At 32.8% G+C, this 19741-nt stretch overlaps 2 protein-coding genes across 6 annotated transcripts in view; one reads left to right on the top strand and one right to left on the bottom strand.

Annotated features, from left to right (window-relative positions):
* The window catches only part of LOC126892329 (uncharacterized), an 86568-nt gene that overhangs the window by 6395 nt on the left and 60432 nt on the right, over positions 1 to 19741 (top strand). For all 5 annotated transcript variants that reach the window (XM_050661836.1, XM_050661835.1, XM_050661834.1 and 2 more), the window contains exons 2-3: positions 393 to 637; positions 12398 to 12607. In XM_050661836.1, the coding sequence (XP_050517793.1) occupies positions 393 to 637; positions 12398 to 12607 (455 nt within the window). The remainder of the gene's footprint in view (positions 1 to 392; positions 638 to 12397; positions 12608 to 19741) is intronic.
* On the bottom strand, positions 13307 to 14730 carry LOC126892331 (uncharacterized). The gene is made up of 2 exons (XM_050661838.1): positions 14142 to 14730; positions 13307 to 14087 (listed from the first exon to the last, which is right to left on the bottom strand). Exon 2 carries the CDS (start codon positions 13824 to 13826, stop codon positions 13308 to 13310), a length of 519 nt encoding a protein of 172 aa, XP_050517795.1. The 5' UTR covers positions 13827 to 14087; positions 14142 to 14730; the 3' UTR covers position 13307.

Below are 19741 nucleotides of genomic sequence, written 5' to 3'. Positions count from 1 at the left end.
GTTTTTTTTTTCCGTCATAAATCACCGAGTTACGTATTCGTTGAAATTTGCCGTAAGTTACGTAATCATCACGTAACTGGGCTCAAACCTGTTTGCTGGGTTGTATCCAGCGCTTAGTAAATCTTAGTAAATTAGAGAAAGCTTAGTAAATCTCTCAGCGGCTGACTTCCAGCGGTGTCGTCTACACGCTACCGTTGGCTCAGCTGTCCAGCCGCTGTGTTCGTCCGAACACACCCAATATTTTTAAGTTTTGGCCAGCTTTCCTCGATGTTATCGTTTTCTAATATTTCATTCTCAGCAATCTTTTCTGTATTAATGTATTGTTCAGTGGAGTTTCGACTCTTGATTTGATCTTGATTTAACATAATTTAACACAATTATTATTTTTCTAGAAACTATAAATCTAATTGTCCAAAATTTGCCAATATAAAGAGCGGAAAATCTTGTCTGTTTTCTCTGTCGCCTGAACAAGCTGAAGAAGCTCTGAATCAATTGGACATCAATGTAAAGATTTACAAAAAGATGCCACCAGGTGATTGGATGCCTTCAGATGTAGAGATTGGTAGTGCAGCAATCTCTATCGCCAATCTGTTTAACGAACTTATTTCCAGTATCACTGATTCAACTGAAGACGAAGGTATGTAATCGCAACTGAAATTTTAATTTTTAATTTTTTTACTATGAAACTGTTTTATTTACTACTGTTTACAAAGAATACACCATCCACCATGTTTCTACCGGAACGGTAGCGCCTGCATATGGAGGGGTAGGGTATAGGGAAGAAGGGAACAGAACAAAGGCGGTGACGAAGGCAGAATTATGAAGAAAACAGACATTTGTCATTTGTGTCTATGCTGTGATCTGATGAAGACAAAGGATAAAGTACTAGAACATACTCACTCGCAAATAACTCAAAAAGTATTGACTTAGTGATAAAACTCTACAGAACAAAAGTTGCTTGGAGTAAGTCATTTTATCTAATTCCGGACTTATTTTGAATGTCTATTTTTTCACCCCCGAGAAAATATTTTTCACTCCGTGTTTCCCAATTTTTGTAAACTGGAGGGGATGTAGAATAGGGAACTTGCATAAAATTTAAAATTGGAAAAAAATGTTATAAATCACAACAGAACATAATTTAAAACATGTATCAATGATAAAAAAGTTTTGTTTGTCTTTCGTTTTTCCCCTAAAGACGATTAAAAATTCAAATTATTCCAGCCAGCAAAAAACGCGTCGTGACGTCATATGGTTTTGCATTTACATTTTACACCAAAAAGTAAACAAAATTAATTAGACATTATAAACGTCAGTAAAAAATACACCCAAGTAGCAATTTTTCGACGCATTGGTTGTCAGTACAAACAAATGCACTGTATATAACGTTGCCCGAGAGCATTTTCAGTTGTTTCAGCCAACGTCCCCTATCCCGACTGACATTACGATGTTACAACTTTAAGTAATACCTTTAGTTACACGGGCAACTAATTTATTACCATTGTGACAACTACATATCACAGTTCAGTTTTTTCAACAATCGCAACGACTTAAAAACGTTATAATGCTAAACTAATTTACGCCCTGGCCGATTTGGGTTTTCTGGCCGACTCTGAAGTTGTCTGTCACGACCCTAGGTGTTGTTCTAGGTGTGTGACACCTTTGTGGCAACTTCAGAAGGAGAAAAAGAATTTACTTTATAACCTTATTTTTTTCTTATTATTATATGTTTTATTTTGTTGGAAATTTTCGATTTATTTAACAACCTGTTTGTTTTTTTTTAAAGCTGGTTTCCATTCCATTGTCCACTGTTTTATCAGTAGATTTGATAACCTTAATCTTTCAATCTTTGTATCAGCTTTGCTAGACGGGGTTGCCAAGGCAGTTTTTACTCTTTCAGTAGTTTTGCTTTCACAAAATCAGTAGATTCTTTTTAGGCCATGTAAATACAGTATATCTACTTATACAGTAATCTGCATATCCGTCTTAACTGTCCCAAGAGGAATTCCAAAAAATTGGAAACCTAATTATTCCAAAACAACAACTGGTAATTACCATTTTTTAGCTAAAATCTACTAAATCAAAAACTAAAATATACTTAAGGATTTTTGGGATATATTTGGGATTTTTGATAATAAAAACAACAGCTAACTTAAGGGGATAGGCGCAAAATGTCACCCGTTAAAATGTTCAATGTATTTTAAATGTTTTCATTTTTTGCAAATCCTGAGAAAACTAATAAGTATTTTGAAAAATTTAAACGCAGAAAGAAAGATTACGTTATTACCGAGGACCGAAAGTCCCTGAAAACTTCTATAATGTTTATTTTAACAAGTTGCAGGGGTGAAAAAAAGACAAAATGTAGTGTCATTTTAATTCCAAATATCTCATTCAAAAGAAACGTTTTGGTTTTTCTAAATAATGCAATCTTACATTCTGCGTTTAAATTTTTCAAAAATACTTCTTATAGTTTCCTCATGATTCGAAAAAAATGAATAGGTACATTTAACAACTAGAATATTTTGTCATCCACTAATTTTAACAACTGCATGTCTGGATCAAATTCTTCAAACAATTGTTTCGCATTTAACATTAGAAACACGTGAACACAACATTTTGTGTTTTGCAAAGTTACATATGTTTAGATAGTTACATATGTTTAGATATTTTAGTTTTCCATCTTTAGCTTCTAATAGGCTCACCGAATGCCAGAACTCTTCAATAACACCTGAAATACTGCTTGCACTGTTACTTGAAATCTGCAAGTTTGTTACACAAGAATCCAGTTTCCAGTTTCATTTCTCTGTAATATTCATCATCTACGTCCTGAATCTTATTTTCGGTAATGACCTATTTATTCTGAATCTTATTTTCGGTCTTATTTTCGGATTGGGAAATTGTAACCAAATGTGTGAAAATTAATTTAGAAATGGGGTAAATACTATTAAAAAGCAAATTTTATTTTAGTCATAACAAAATGTTGAAATATACCAAAAATCTAGTAAAAAATATTACCTACTAGAATATTTTAAAAAATATCAAAAATCTACCAAAAAAGTAGAAATCTCCTAAATGTGGCAACGCTGTTACGGAGAATGCTACACTTTTGACACTGGTCACATGACCTCTCTGTCACCCAATAAGAGGGTGCGTTCTAAAATGGTTGGGATAGTCAGCGCGGCCGGGTTTGGTTGGCGATTGGACTTCTAAGTTGTCTTATCGGTCTAGGGTTGGTAATACGGTATTTTTTTAGTAATATTGGTAATATTGTTTAATGCACCATTTTGGTTTTATTTGAGATTTTTGGGATGTAAAGAAAATGAAAACACAGAATATAAAAAATGCAGGCATTTTCTGATACCTTTAAAGCACCATCAATACATTAAATTTATACAGAACATCTTTAACATAAATTTTGACTTTATATTAAAATTCGATTTTTTTTAATTTGCATATTTTTTGTCAAAAATGTCGTAAGAAAGTAGCGCCTGTGTTTTTTAAAGGTGAAATATCCATATTTGACGGTAATCTGAGATGCGTTTATAAATTTTAGATCAGGTAATTTTGTTTAAGTCCTTTATGTATTTATATAAATTTAAATACCTAATACGATGTCAAAATAGTTACTTTTTTGGTTTTCGCATTCACCATACAGGTGTTAAAAATATAGGTAAAAAAACATAACTAGTCTGACTCCTTGAGCAACCATTGCACGCGCAGGTTCTTTTTATAGTCGCTTCAGTTGTCTTATGCAACGCTTACGAAACGATGTTGCTTCATAGGAGGTTGCCTAGGCAACGTCAAGACAACTCAAAAATCGTCCACCAAATTAGTGCAGAATAGGGTCGTCTTCTAGGCAATAACAACGTTGTAACAAAACGTTGCCACGCGGTAGACATCGTTGTCGCGTCGACAAATTGCTACTTGGGCAGTTATGTGACGTTAAAAGTGTTTTTGTTCGTTTGAACTATTCATAGAAAATTTTTACTTTTACAAAATGGTTTTATTTTCAATAGTAAACCTTCTTTTCTTTCCTTCAAAAACTGTATCAAACTCCAATCTCAACAAACTGGTATATATTATTACAACGACATACGATACATGTCATTAGAATATAAATAATTTTCCTTTATTACCCTACGACGAGCTGGCCAAATACCCAAGTAGGTGGAGGCCAATAAACTAAAGAAGGAAAAGAAGAATATACCTAAATATAACGCTGTGTCTAGGTACACGCTAACGTGTACGAAAATAAAAAATTAGTGTCAGAGTGTTTGAATTTGTTTAATTGCGTTGTGTTTATACTTTAATTTAAATATTGATTAGTAAAGAGATTTCTTATTTTTTATTTGTTTAGTGTTTGTTTTTAAATTAACTATGCAGTGTGGACAATTATTTAGTTGTTTTAATGAGTTTAACAACATTTTAAAACAGTATGAAAAAGTTAAGAGACTATAAATTAATATATATTTTTTTAGTTATAAGTAAAATAAAGTATTTAGTATTACAATATAGTATAATATGTTACAATTTAGTATATACAATATTTAGTATTACCGTCCAAAATTAAAATAAAAGGAATTTTTTTTATGGCATAGACTTGGGTGTCATTTAGCCAGTCACAACTTTTTTGTTCTCTGTTCATACATAAGGAAGGCAATGAGGTCCTTAGAGTTCCATAGCAAACTCTTCTACAGCTCTCTACTCAGTTCAAAAGCTGGCCGACCTAAAGCTTTCACAACAATAATTGACTTGTTATGAAGCTATTTCCTTGTGGCATTTTTATAATCAACTATTCTAAATGGGAACTAAGCCACAATTTAACTAAAAAAATGATGTTATTAACGTTTCAACGTCTAAATCGGACGTCGTTGTCAAAATACAAAATATTATTAAATTAAACAAAAATGTTCTTGCTTAGTAAAAAATTTTTTCTAATAATTTATTTAATCTGAATAATTTTTGTATTTTGACAATGACATCCGATTTGGACGTCGAAACGTTAATAAAATCTTTTTTTAGTTAAATTGTGGCTCATTTCCCATTTAGAATAGTTGATTATTATAATTAACTTACGTATAAAAATTATTTTAGCAATATTTTGTATGTGTCATGTCAACTAAATACATATATTTATTTTGCTAACCTAAATAATATACTTTTATTATATACATTGATTTATTACAATTAAGTTTGAAACATCTGAATAGTTCTGCTTCCCTTCCCTTATCAAATATTTTTCTATCAAACAAACACTAAACATATCAAAATAGCATGTATTTACCAAAATATACAGTCACTGCGTACGTTAAATAATGACGTCACTGGCTTGATGAAGTTTAATTCGCGTGTATGTACCTAACTTTTTTATTTGCGTACACGTTAGCGTTTACCTAGACACAGCGAAATATAACCATAATAATAACTAATGTAAAACTAGGTGACGTCACGGGCCGTTCGAACTACTTTAAAATACCGAAGACTTTAAATTTGTACTTCTAAGTTATTATGAGGTTTTGAAGCGTGAAATTTTGGAAATCTCATTTTTATACAAAACTGAACATTATTATGTAATAAAAAAAATGTGCAAGTTCCCTATTGTAAACTTTTTCTTATATAATAATAGACAATTTCAACTACCTATTCCCAAATTTTCATCCTTCCTTTATTTTTTTGGGTCAGATTGTTCTTTGATCGGGCTATATATGGTTGTGAGACATGGACGTTAAAAACTACAATACTAAACAAATTAAAAGCATTCGAATTATGGTGCTATCAGCGGATCTTAAAGATATCGTGAGTTTCGCACACTTCCAATTAAAATGATAAATTCATAACGTCTACTCATAAACATCATAAAGAGGCGAAACACAGAATACTTCGGTCATATAATTGGAGGACCTAAATACCACCTACTTCGCCTTATAATACAAGGAAAAGTGTAGGGAGAGAGATGGATTTGTCGAAAGAAACTTTCATGGTTGCGTAATAGTAGACAACGGTGTGGTTCCACGGTAGAAGAATTGTTATTTCGCGCAGCAGCCGATAGAGAAAAATTTCAGGAAATTGTAAACATGATGACGGCCAACGTCTGTATACCTACGGACACGGCACCTAAAGAAAAATAAGTCAAGGTTTGTTTGATAAGACATTTCTATTCACCTACATGAACAATTTTTTGATGAAGTTAAGTGAATTTCTCAGTCGGTACTTTTGATTACTGTTTAGATCCACTTAAGTTTAAAATATAATGTATGTTATTCTAATATACATATTTTGCTAAAAACATGTTTCTTAGAGATCTAAGTATTTGACCTATTTTCAATTACTATATCATATTTTTAATGGTTGGTTTTTTAAATTGTTATGTATCTCTACAACCTACAATGATTGCAAATATATTTACTTGTTTTATGAGTTATGTCGATTATCTACAATTAATCTAGTTTAAAAATAAACCGCTTTGTCAATAAAAATTTCGGAATTTTTGTCTTTTAGTCTGGTCCTTCGTTCTTCCTTTAATTCAATTTAGGTTAAATTTGCGAAGCGAAAACAGAAATATGAGGGAAAGTAGAATATTTATGGATGGAATAAAATATAGTCCTGTCGCCAGTGGGGGTACAACTGCCTCCTTAATTCAAATAGACTTACCCAAGTTTTTTTTTTATGTATTTTAATCCGTAAAACACGACATTTTTGGGTAACAGTTGATCCGGATGTCGATAAGATTTTTATAAACAAAGAACTTGAGGAATCAAATAACAGTGATTTTTCGCAAAACATTTTTTCGTATTTTTTGGGTCTTTCTAAGCAAAAAAGATTTTTCGTGGGATGCATAGTTTTCGACATAAACGCGATTGAACTTTCAAAAAATCGAAAAGTTGCAATTCTTGAACCCGAATAACTTTTGATTGAAAAATAAAATAGCAATTCTGCTTACCGCATTTGAAAGTTCAAGTCAAATTCTATCGGTTTTGATTATTTTCATTGCTAAAAATTATTTTTTTTATTGTTAAACAAAGCTATAAACACATAGTGATTGAATGATGTTTTCAATTAGTCCAGAAAGCCACTGCGCATTGCGCATCCGCTAGGAAAAATATTCTGATTCGGATTTTTTGCACAATCTTACTCAAAAAGGACTCCTTTTAACAAATTTGCATGTTGCCAGGACCAAAAGTTGGTCAAAAGTTTTTAAAACGTTTTTTTTTTGTTTTTTTCCTAGAATTATTTTTTTTTGCATGGAAAAAAGTTTTTTGGATCATTTGAAACCGAAAAGGTCTTTATTGACTTTTCTCTAAAAATGATAGTTTTTGACATATAAGCGATTAAAAATTGAAAAATTGCGAAATCGGCCATTTTTAACCCTCAAAAACTATGTGAAAAACTGAAAATTTGAATGTTGCCAAGGTAGAATGTTGCCAATTCTTTAAACATCGATTGATGAAATCCCGAAGAGTTTTTTGCAATACAATATTCAAAACTCCTTTGTTTTTTAATTGCTAATCAAGCGTGCGCGACACTATTTTCCACCGACAGTATGGTGCAAATGAAAGGAATAAATTCGTTATTTCGTAAACCGGCGACTTTAAGAAAAAATCCCGAAACAGGTCGATTTTTATTTTTAAGTTATGATATTGTGGCATATATGGTATACTAGTGACGTCATCCGTCTGGGCGTGATGACGTAATCGATGATTTCTTTTAAATGAGAATAGGGTTCGTGTGGTAGCTGATTTGAAAGGTTCTTCAATTCTCTATTCAGTAATGTAAACATTTATATAATTATTTATACAGGGTGTCAAAAAAATTTTTATTAAATTAAATTATTTGACAAAAAAAGAAGTAGAAGGACACCCTGTATAAATAATTATGTAAATGCTTACATTACTGAATAGAGAATTGAAGAACCTTTCAAATCAGCTACCACACGACCCCTATTCTCATTTAAAAGAAATCATCGATTACGTCATCACGCCCAGACGGATGACGTCACTAGTATACCATATATGCCACAATATCATAACTTAAAAATAAAAATCGACCTGTTTCGGGATTTTTTCTTAAAGTCGCCGGTTTACGAAATAACGAATTTATTCCTTTCATTTGCACCATACTGTCGGTGGAAAATAGTGTCGAGCACGCTTGATTAGCAATTAAAAAACAAAGGAGTTTTGAATATTGTATTGCAAAAAACTCTTCGGGATTTCATCAATCGATGTTTAAAGAATTGGCAACATTCTACCTTGGCAACATTCAAATTTTCAGTTTTTCACATAGTTTTTGAGGGTTAAAAATGGCCGATTTCGCAATTTTTCAATTTTTAATCGCTTATATGTCAAAAACTATCATTTTTAGAGAAAAGTCACTAAAGACCTTTTCTGTTTGGAATGATCCAAAAAACCTAAAAAACTTTTTGTTGATTAACAATTACTTATCTAAAATTTTAGTAGAAAATTAAAGATTTTGTTGGAAAAACCCGCATTTTCCGGGGAAAGTTTTTGTCGAATTAAATCGGGAAAAACACGTCTCTATGCAGAATTTAATTGCGGTGAATTTTTATTTGAGTGTTTTTGGCGTAAAGTTAAAATCTTTGGAGTTATAGAGCAAACATTGAAAAAAAACACGATTTTCAGGCGCCATTTTGTTTATAAAAAAAGTAGCACACTATCTGCGGACTTTGCATACCTATATTATTATTACATACAGTAATAAGATTCGATCCCAGCAATAAAATTGCTGGTAAATAACGTTTCCCAAAAATGGCCTATTCTCCGATAATCAGCCCAGACTATTAGAAAAATGAGTGGAAATGCACAATTGCATTGTAAAGTGCATACAAAGCATCCAAAAGTGCATAAACATGTTAAAATCAGTCATTTTGTTCCTTGGGGGTTTTTGGGGAATCTGGCCACGAATACGCCATCAGAACCCTCCTCCTGAGCACCTGCTACCCAAGGTCACTGCTAATGCACGTCATCTGGAGTTTCGAGAGTTTTCGGCACTAAATTGATGCAAACAGATTTTTCTCGGGAGTTTTTGAGTTTGCTGAACAAGAATACCTGGTGTCCTAAAACCTTCGAAACTCCAAACGATTATGTGCCTTAGCAGTGACCCTGGGCACCAGGTGGTGCGGGGGTCGGTTCTGACGGCGTATTTGTGTTTAACGACATCACAAAAATCTCCCGAATAACAAAATCTGGCCCTTAAAAACTGATTTTGATATGTTTATTCACTTTTGAAGACTTTTGTTCTGACGTCATCCTGAATACAATGAAAAAATTTGCAAGTCGAGAAGTGTTGTATTTAAAAATCGATTTATTCCGGTATTTTTTTGTTCTAAATGTCCTGGTTTAATATAATAAAAGGGAAGAATAAAAAATACAAGTAACTACACAGTGATGAGCGCGTTAATAACCGGCAAAATAACGCAAAAGATGGAAAACATATTAAGTTGTGAAATAAAAAGAACTAAAACTAGTAGAGTTGGGAAAGTTAGCGATAAAAACGTATAAATTTATATTACATTTATCTAACAATAAAACACTGAAAACGTTTGTTTTCTTTACTACCACAAAATTTATTATAACTATGTGACTACAGCTGTTTCGGCAAAGTGCCTTTCTTAATTAATTTAGTTTACTATGTGTTTGCATTTTAAAGTCTTTAACTGAAGAGGTTGGTCATTCAGAATTATATCTGTATTTTTCAATTTATTAATTTCTATAGATTCTAATAAAGATAGCTTAGTGCTTAAGGCCTTTATTTTGAATATGAAGAATTTGAAACTGTTCATTAAAAGAATGATCATAGTCTAGAAGGTGACGTGCGTATGTAGAATCTGTTTTTCTATTGTTGAAATCCCTTTTGTGTTCTGCTTTCCGTTTGTCAAAGGTTCTGCCGGTTTGACCGATGCGCGATGTAAGTTTTCGGACAGTCACCACAAGTTAGTTTGTAAACACCACTCTGTAGTTGCTTTCTCTTTCGGCTCTTATTGGGTGCTTTCGGACGACCATAGCGGCTGGCGGTCAGCAGAAATCGGCTGAGTGGTTGTATCCAGCCGTGATAGGGAAAGCTTAGTAAATCTCTCAGCGGCTGGCTTCCAGCGGTGACGTCTGACAGCTACTGCTGGCTCAGCTGTCCAGCCGCTGTGGTCGTCCGAACGCACCCAATGTTTTTAATATATTTGCTTAAGTTGTTGTTAGTTCTGAAAGCTGGTGTTATTCCTTTCTTTTTTATGTGTCTGGCTATTTTTGTTGCTATCTTGCCAGTATGTATATGTTATAGAGCAGAAGGTACTGGGTTCTTTCTGTGGTGGTGGATAAACTAATTTCGTTGCTTTCTTATGGAGTTTTTGGTTTAAAATTTTGTTAATTGCTTGTTCGTTATAGCCATTATTTACTGCTATTTGCTTAATGATGTTTAGTTCTATCTCGAAATTATTTTTTTACTTGGGACTTTCTGTCAGTCTATGTATCATGCGGAAGGCAGCTAATTTAATAACATCGCTAAACTTCCCACCTATATTAATTTCATTTCTTTTTATCTCACAACTTAAAATGTTTTATATCTCTCGAGTTATTTGGCCGGTTATTAGAGCGTTCATCACTGTATATGGGGTTTATAATATCGAAAAAAGCGCAACAGAAAAATAAATTAATTTCATGGTTAAATAATACCCATGTAGATAGCCTCTATCTAGGCCGCGTCCCCTATATGTGTATCCATGTGTTTTGTACGTGCCCGTTTGTCCAACTTTCGTCCAGGTTGTATAGGGCCCCAGACTCAAGATGAACTTCATGGTAGACCGGTGAGTTCATCTCCTTCTTGGATGATTTCTGAAAATATTTTTTGTAATAATTGTTTTACCGGTTTTTATTGGCTATAGGACACGGTGTCTTAGTTCAGTATATTTTTCCTTTGGACACCCATTTCCATTAAAAAATGTTGGAGTGATTCTTACCATAGCTTAAGGTAAAAGTAAAATAATCAAGATACCGGAAAAATACGTTCCCCCTTCATCAAAAATTGACCTGTTGCTGGGTTCTTCAAAAATGTCGTAGTTCCTTATACACTCACCGGCAGAGAAAACGGGCACCGCAAAAAATGGGTCATTTTTAATGTCTTGTATTTCCTAAACCTGATGTCCGATTTAAGTAATTTTTTTAATATGTTATAGCCTTATTCTTTAACAATATCGCTGTAATAATATTGTTGCTAGACAGGTACATTGTCATTGTATACAGGGTGTACGAATTAAACTGTGTTTTTTTCTCAAACTTTGGAACACCCTGTGGAATGTTCTAGCTTTTATAAAATACTGAAATTATAACCAAACTATAGCCTCAGGTTTTCTTAACATTATGTTTTTTGATTCATTCGCTTATGTTGGATAATAAAAAAGTTAAGCACTTTAACAACTACCTCTGTTTTTCGTTAATACAGGGTGTTTTTAAATAAGTACGGCAAACTTTAAGGGGCAATTCTGCATGATAAAATAATGACAGTTTGCTTTATAAACGTATGCCCGCAAATGCTTCGTTTCCGAGATAGGGGGTGTTGAAATTGTTCTTACAAACTGACGATTTATTTATTTCTCTAAAACGGTTTGTGATATGCAAATTAAATTTGGTAGATTTTAAGAGGTAGTTATTGCGCATTTTTTGGCATACAATTAAGAATTTTATATTCACCATTGGCGTGCATACGGGTATAAATATTTTAGATATATCCCGTATGCACGCCAAAGGTGAATAAAAAATTCTCAATTGTATGTCAAAAAATGCGCAATAACTAGCTCTTAAAATCTACCGAATTTCATTTGCATATCACAAACCGTTTTAGAGCAATAAATAAATCGTCAGTTTGTAAGAACAATTTTAACACCCCCTATCTCAGAAACGAAGTATTTGCGGGCATAAGTTTATAAAGCAAACTGTCATTATTTTATCATGCAGAATTACCCTTTAAAGCTTGCCGTACTTATTGTAAAACACCCTGTATTGACGAAAAATAGGGGTAGTTGTTAAAGTGCCTAACTTTTTTATTATCCAACATAAGCGAATGAATAAAAAAACAGAATGTTAAGAAAATCTGTGGCTATATTTGGGTTTTAATTTTAGTATTTTATAAAAGCTAGAACATTCCACAGGGTGTTCCAAAGTTTGAGAAAAAAACACAGTTTGATTCGTACACCCTGTATACAATGACAATGTACCTGTTTAGCAACAATATTATTACAGCGATATTGATAAAGAATAAGGCTATAACATATTAAAAAAATTACTTAAATCGGACATCAGGTTTAGGAAATACAAGACATTAAAAATGACCCATTTTTTGGGGTGCCCGTTTTCTCTGCCGGTGAGTGTATATGTTTAAATATATTTATATCTTTTAGAAACTATTCCCACGGCGAAAACCTTAAAAGACGAATTTTACATAACATCACCCAATAGAGAACCATGTGGAAAGATTAGCGTCTACATCAGAATGTCCTGTTTTGGCAAACTTATAGTGACGCAATTCCAAATGAATCTAAACGACAAGTCTGTGCTGTTTAAGGATAAAGAAGGAAAATCTCTGTACAGATATAAGAAAGCTGGTAAAGGTAAGGTAAATAGGTTAAGTGAGTTGGATGGGTACGTAGTTTCTGCCCCAATGCTATTCAAATGGGATTCATTATTTTCGAATCCTGAGAAAACTAATAAATATTTTTGAAAATTTAAGCGCAGAATAAAAGATTACGTTATTAGTGAGGGCCGAAAGTCCCTGAGAACTTCTATAATGTTTATAATGACATCGGCGTTTAGCCTGTTTAATATTATTTTTAAATAATGTAAATTGAATTTTAAATTCAACCATTGTTTGGTTCTGGGGCTATTTAGCAAGTATGCACGTAAGTAATCTAACCACATTTTTAGCTTTTAAAAATTTCAACCATCTTTCAATTCTAATAGTGGGATTACTTATTTTATTGTAGATTCACTGATGATGGACCGATAGGTCTGAAAACGTTCTGAATTGGACATTTTTATTCAATCCATTGGGATTTTTAAGTTTTAATAAATATACCAATTTACATAGAAGTGGTTTTACTTCTTGTTAGAGTTTTTTAACTATATGGTATACAGCCAACCTAGGGAACCTCCCTTTTAGTCTATAATGTTTATTTTAATAAGTTACAGGGGTGAAAAACTAAGAGAAAATTTAGTGTTATTTTTAATTTCAAATATCTAATTAAGTATTTTCGATGAGAAATAAGCCACAATTTTACCCATACTTTTAAATGAATATACAAAACGATAATATCAATTAAAATATATTTGTAAAAATATACAATCACTAATCCGCATCGGACAAACAGTTATCGCACACAAAAAAAGGATATCTCCAGCTGTGCAAGCTTCATGAGCCCATTCTTTACATTTAGTGCACTGTACCCATTTCTCCTTACTAACACTATTAGAGAATAATTCGAGACATATTAGATAGAAGCATTCGTCCTCTTCTGAAGATGAATCTATCTCTTTAGCTTTCGTTTTTTTAGAACATATGTCTCTTTTTACATTCTTTAAACCTGCTTTACTTTGCTTTGTCTTCTTCTTTTTTCTCTGCTGCTTCTCTAACTCAAGCTCATCTTTTATTGGTGTATCCGTTAACATTGCTGTGGTTCTATGTTTTCTGCCTCCTGTTTTACTTGTTCTCTCTCCTGCTTTTGCTAACGGTCTGATTTCTTCCAAAGATTTCTCACAAACGGGAGAAGGAACATGTGACGGTCCGGCTTCTAACAGATCTTTCAAAGAGATGTCATTATTTATAGCACCCATCAAATTCTTCTTATCTTCAAGATGATTGTTTATTTTTTTTTTGAGTAGTTAATTTGGGGGATGCATTAATTTCTAATGTGCTATTATTCATCTAATTTGGTGCAATCACTGTATTTGGAGGCCCATCGGTTGTATACCTACGCAGGTAAGAAATCTTGCTCCCCAAAAATATTTCTATTAAAGGGACATCCAGTACAAACAAATCTCGATTTTATATTTTGGGGGGTTTCTTGGAAGTTCTTCCTGTTCAGTAGAAAACACCTACAAATTTTAATCGGCTGAAGAAAAAGAAAATAAAATTAAGTTAAAGAATACCTGTCGGCTTTTAGCGTAACCTATTTGAATATTTATCAAATTTCCATTTTGTTCCTGAACTGCCATAAATTTTTTGCAATATTTTTCTAAGGTTTTTCTTGGTATCTCAAAATTTTTTGCAGCTTTTCTGACCGAAAAATTTTCTTCAAGGACAACCTTCACTGCTCGCTTCATAATATCGTACGGGGTTTTACCCTTCTCACTTTTCCTTTTGTATGTTCTCATTTTTTTTTTCTAAAAAGTAAAAGATTTCGTTTTGTATGTAAGCACAATAAAAGACCAGGGTTTAGTTCGCCATATGGCTAACTAACCCCAGCTAATATGGGCCAACTAGCCCCGACTAGAATATTTTACAAAAATGGTAGCCAGTTAACAAAATAAGCGATATTTTAAAACTACAATTCTACCAATATATTACAATAGTAGCATGTATTTGCATATTTAAAAATAAAAACTTGTAGATTATCTATATACCTACACAAACATTAAAAATGTAACAGAGGTAAAATTTACTCACCAATTCGAAAAACACTTAAACAGCGGTATGCACGCAACGAAGTCTTATAGATAACTAAAACGGAACTCGCAGTTGCCGGGCGAGGTAACAAAGGAGTGGTCAGGCATTGGCGCACTATCGTGATTTACATAGGAAATACGGCATGTGGGCGAACTTGCCCCTATGGCACACTAACCCCGGTCTCCCCTACTAATTCGATATGTTAATGACTTACTAATCGTGGTATTTTCTTTCTATTGCCTTCCTCTTTTAGTATGGGTAACCACATCCTACTGCATTCTACCGAGGAATTTGTGACACAATTGTTTTCATTTAGCATAATTAGAGCCGCCTCTTTGATTTTTCTCTTTTTACTATCTGTTTCTTTATATTTCAAATATCTAATTCAAAATAAACTTTTTATTTATTCTAAGGGACTTTCGGCCCTCGGTAATAATTTAGTCTTTCATTCTGCATTTAAATTTTTCAAAAATATTTATTGGTTTTTTCAGGATTCGAAAAAATGAACACAATGTCCGTGGTAATATTTTCGAAATCTATCTTTGTCATACAACGCACTCAGTCGAATAGAATATTGTCAGCATTTTGTCAGTCAGACAGGGCCATTTTTAAATAATGACATGGCGTCGGAAATATTTTGAGTTGTTGATTAAATAATATTGATAGTGTATTTGATAAATAATCAATTTAAGACATGAACTTAATAAAAAGTTATTTATTGTTTATTATTTATGGAAGATCCAAGCAGAGAATACACTAGGATATATTGAGTGATCCATGTATTTTGTTATTAAAGATGTTCAAAATTGTAAGCGTTTCATAGTAACAATATATTATTAAAAAATCACTTTATCACTTTTCCTGTTTTCTCGATTGATTATTAGTTTTTGTTGTACAGTAGATAAATTATTACAATCCCTGAATCCATAGTTAGTGAAAAAATTATCATATTAATTAACTGAATTAATAATTAGGGCAATTAATTATACAAGTAACAGTTATCCAAGAACATTCAAAAGCCATCTTTAAAGTTAATGATGACATTGTCAAGTAAAGTTTACATATCCATACCAGTGAGAATTTTACTACACGTAATTTGCCGTGTAAAGACAGAAAAAGTAGGGATAGCCGTAAAATATTTGCAAATTATGTACCGATGGCCTTAAGTCAAAAATTTTATTTTTACTTCTGCTCCACTTAGTCTTCTAACGGTGTTTTATTATTGCTTAAACATTTAAAACATCCAATTAAATATAGAAGATACTGTAATTAAGAGTATGGATACCTACAAATACTTAGAAGCATGGATACCATCAAATGTAGACCAAACCAAAGAAATTAAGACACGTCGTATTGAAATAGTACGTGCATCATTCATTAAACTTATGCAAATGACAAACTCCTATGCTTAAATATGCAAAGGAAAGCATAGGAGTCAGAAGAATTAACCAGAATGCAACAAAAATATCAAAGCCCGGGTTCAATACTGAAATAAGAGATCTATCGTATGAGAAGAGGAAAGCTTACCTACAATACTGCACTAACAAAACACCAAACAATTTCCAACAATACAGAGATACAAGAAATGACACCAATTCTAATATAAGAAATATAAAAAGAGAATATTGGACATGCCTTACCAAAGAAATGGAACACGATTTGTATGGGGCGCAAAGAAAAGTTTGGAAAATATTAAAAAGTAGGAACAAAGAACAAACCCCTTAACGAATATAGAAGTTTAAATAAAATAGAAGCAGAACAATGGACCGCCTATATAGAAGAACTCTATAAGGAAGATACTATAATACCTGAAGAAGAGAAAGAAACAGGAAATGACGACGAACCCAACATAGACACAGAACTAGAAATCACAAAAAAATAAATAAGAAATAACATACGTAAATTAAAAAACAGAAAAGTCCCAGGACCCGAGGGTATACCAAATGAACTCCTAAAATACGGAGGAGAAACCTTAATCGAAAACATAGAGCTCCTCTTTCAAGAAATAATATGTAGCCAGCGTGTATCAAACCAGTGGAGGACGAGTATAACAATACCTCTACACAAGAGAGGAAACAGCAAAGACCCTAGCAACTACCGTACCATCACCTTGCTGAGCACAACTCTTAAACTTTTAACAAAAATACTTGCCAATAAAATAAATGAAGAATAGGTACACAATTAGTGAGGAACAACAAAGTTTTCGGAAAAATAGGTCCACAATAGACGCCATATTCATAGCCAGACAAATTGCTGAGAACGCACTGGAATATAATAAACCTGCATTTATGTGTTTTATAGATCTGACTAAGGCTTTCTTTTGGTAAGATTGGAAGATGTGCTAAGATTGCTAAAGGAGAAAAATCAGCCCAACAAGATGATAGGGATAATTAAAGACATTAATACGAAGAAAAAAACCATAATAAAAGTCGAGAATGAACTAGCATCGGAAGTAGTAATCAACCTGGGAATCAGACAAGGGGATGCTTGAGCCCATTGCTTTTTAATTTAGTAATAGACAAAATCATAGAAAACATTAAAGGTACTGGAAAACGATATAAGATCGCAGAAAAAAAATTAAAATCCTGTCATGCTGACGACGCAATTTTAATTTGCGATAACGAGTATAACCTACAGCGAATGGCACAAACTTTCAATACAGTGGCGAAGAACTACAACATAAAAATATCAACAGCCAAGACAAAATCCCTGGTAGTGTCAAGGGAACCCATAAGATGCAAATTAGTAATTAACAACAAACTAATTGAACAAGTCTCGAGATTCCAATATCTAGAAGTCGAAATATGTAGTTATGGAGATGTTAAAGACAGCTTCCTAAAACAAGTAAATAAAGCCAATTACGTGTCAGGATGTCTGAGGGATGTCATCTGGAGAAACAAAGATATGAGGCTGGAGAAATAGCCCAGTCGGGATACCATTTGACCTTGCATTAGGAGCTGCCCCAAATTTTATTTTGCTTATCTTTAGGGGGGGTCAATAGTAGTATAAATTTAAAATCTCGACTGAATTTGACAGTTGCGTTAGCCGCCATCTTGATTTTAAACGAGAACCGTTTTTGCTCAATATCTCCGCCATTTTCAACTTTAGACAAAAAATATGCAAACTGAAATTGTTGAAAATGCGATTTTCTATAATTTCATTTATTATAATGTTTTTCGTGCGATCCATATTTTCCGAGTTATGGGGAAAAAACAGTGACAGTTAAAGCATAATTATTGATTTATTGAATTATCTCGTTTATTACTACCTTTACAACCAATTTTAACCTATACAAAAATGAAGAAAATTAAATTTTGTACAATTTTGATCTCTTTCGTTTTTTTGATAAAATCAATATTTAAGGTAGTACGTATGCGGTAAAGGCGCGAGCTTAAGACCCGATTGATTTTAAAGCAATTGTTTTTGTTCAATATCTTCTCCATTTTCAACAACAAAAAGTGTAAGGACTGAAATTGTTGCAATTAAGATTTACTACAATTTTTCGAGAGAACCAGTGGCGGGTCCAAGAGGGGGGGAATGGGAAAATTCCCCCCAACGGGGTCCAAAATTTAAAAAAATTGTTGAAATATTAAAATATGTTAGCTGACATGAAACTTAATTATCGACAGACAAATTCAACCAATAAAACCCGCTAGTTAATAAAATTAAGTGAAATAATTAATGCATATAAGTTATTATGTATGTCTCTGATGTACTTAGTTTGGTTGGTGTTTCATTGGAAGTTTCCAAAATTGTATAAAATATAATTTTCTTTATTTTTGTTTATATACAATTATGTCGTAAAGTTAATAATAAATGAGACAATTCAATAATTATGCTTCCCCTCCGCTTCTACTATTTTCCTCCTTAACTCGGAGAATATTGATCGTATAAAAAAATTGTGGAGAAGAAATTGTAGGAAATTGCGTTTCCAACAATTTTAGTTCCTACCGTTTTTGTCGAAAAGTTGAAAATGGCGGAGATATTAAGCAACAACGGTTCTCCTTTAAAATCAATATGGCGGCTAATACAACCGCGGAATTCAGTCGAGATTTTAAATTTACACTACTATTGATCTCCCCTAAAGGATAGAATTGTAAAATTTGGGGCAGCACGGAAAAAAGATTCAATTCAGTAATTATGCTCCCCCCACCACTTTTTACTATTTTCCCACTTAACTCGGAAAATATCAATCGCATAAAAAAATTGTTAAAAAGAAACTGTAGGAAATCATATTTGGAACAATTTTAGTGGAAAATGGCGTAGATATTGAACAAAAACAATTGCTACAAAATCAATCAAAACTTACGCTCGCGCCATTATCGCATACATACTACTTTAAATATTAACTTTAGCAAAAAAATGAAAGAAAGTAAAATTGTGTAGAATTTAATTCTCTCTATTTTTGTATATGAACATTTTTGTCGTAAAACTAACAATAAACGAGATAATTCAATAATTATGCTCTATTTATATATAACTGTCACTATTTTCCGTTATAACTCGGAAACTATCGATGGCACGAAAAAATTGTACAAATAGAAATGAGAGAAAATTACATTTTCAACAATTTTGGCTGTTATACTTTTTGTCGAAAAGTTGAAAATGGCGGAGATATTGAGCAAAAACGGTTCTCGTTTAAAATCAAGATGGCGGCTAACGCAATGGCGGAATTCAGTTGAGATTTTAAATTTACACTACTATTAACCCCCCTAAAGATTAAAAAAATAAAATTTGGGGCAGCTCCTAATGCAAGGTTAGGCCTGTTATTCGTCTAACCCGACTGGACTAAAAGTACGCATATACAAATCATGTGTAAGACTGATCATGACGTACGCGATAGAAACAAGATGTGACACAGCAGAAACATACAAGATATAGTACGGTGGGGAAGACAGAGACGACGAGAGTGGAATCAGCATGTGACGAGAATGGACAGCGAGAGAATAGCCCGTATAGACAGGGATTCGAAGCCAACAGGCAAGAGACCAGTAGGAAGGCCCTTTAAAAGGTGGCGAGATAGCTGGCAGTCAACATCAGAGCTACGAATACAAGCTTAAAATCGGTTAAGAACAGGCCAAGA

The sequence above is a fragment of the Diabrotica virgifera genome, chromosome 9, assembly GCF_917563875.1.
Source record: "Diabrotica virgifera virgifera chromosome 9, PGI_DIABVI_V3a".
In the NCBI taxonomy this organism is placed as follows: domain Eukaryota; kingdom Metazoa; phylum Arthropoda; class Insecta; order Coleoptera; family Chrysomelidae; genus Diabrotica; species Diabrotica virgifera.
Note: the sequence above shows the minus strand (reverse complement) of the source record. Positions and strands in the feature narration are given on the sequence as shown.

Coding starts and splice junctions, on each gene's coding strand:
- LOC126892331 (XM_050661838.1), bottom strand. CDS start 13,826: ATGGGTGCTATAAATAATGACATCTCTTTGAAAGATCTGTTAGAAGCC.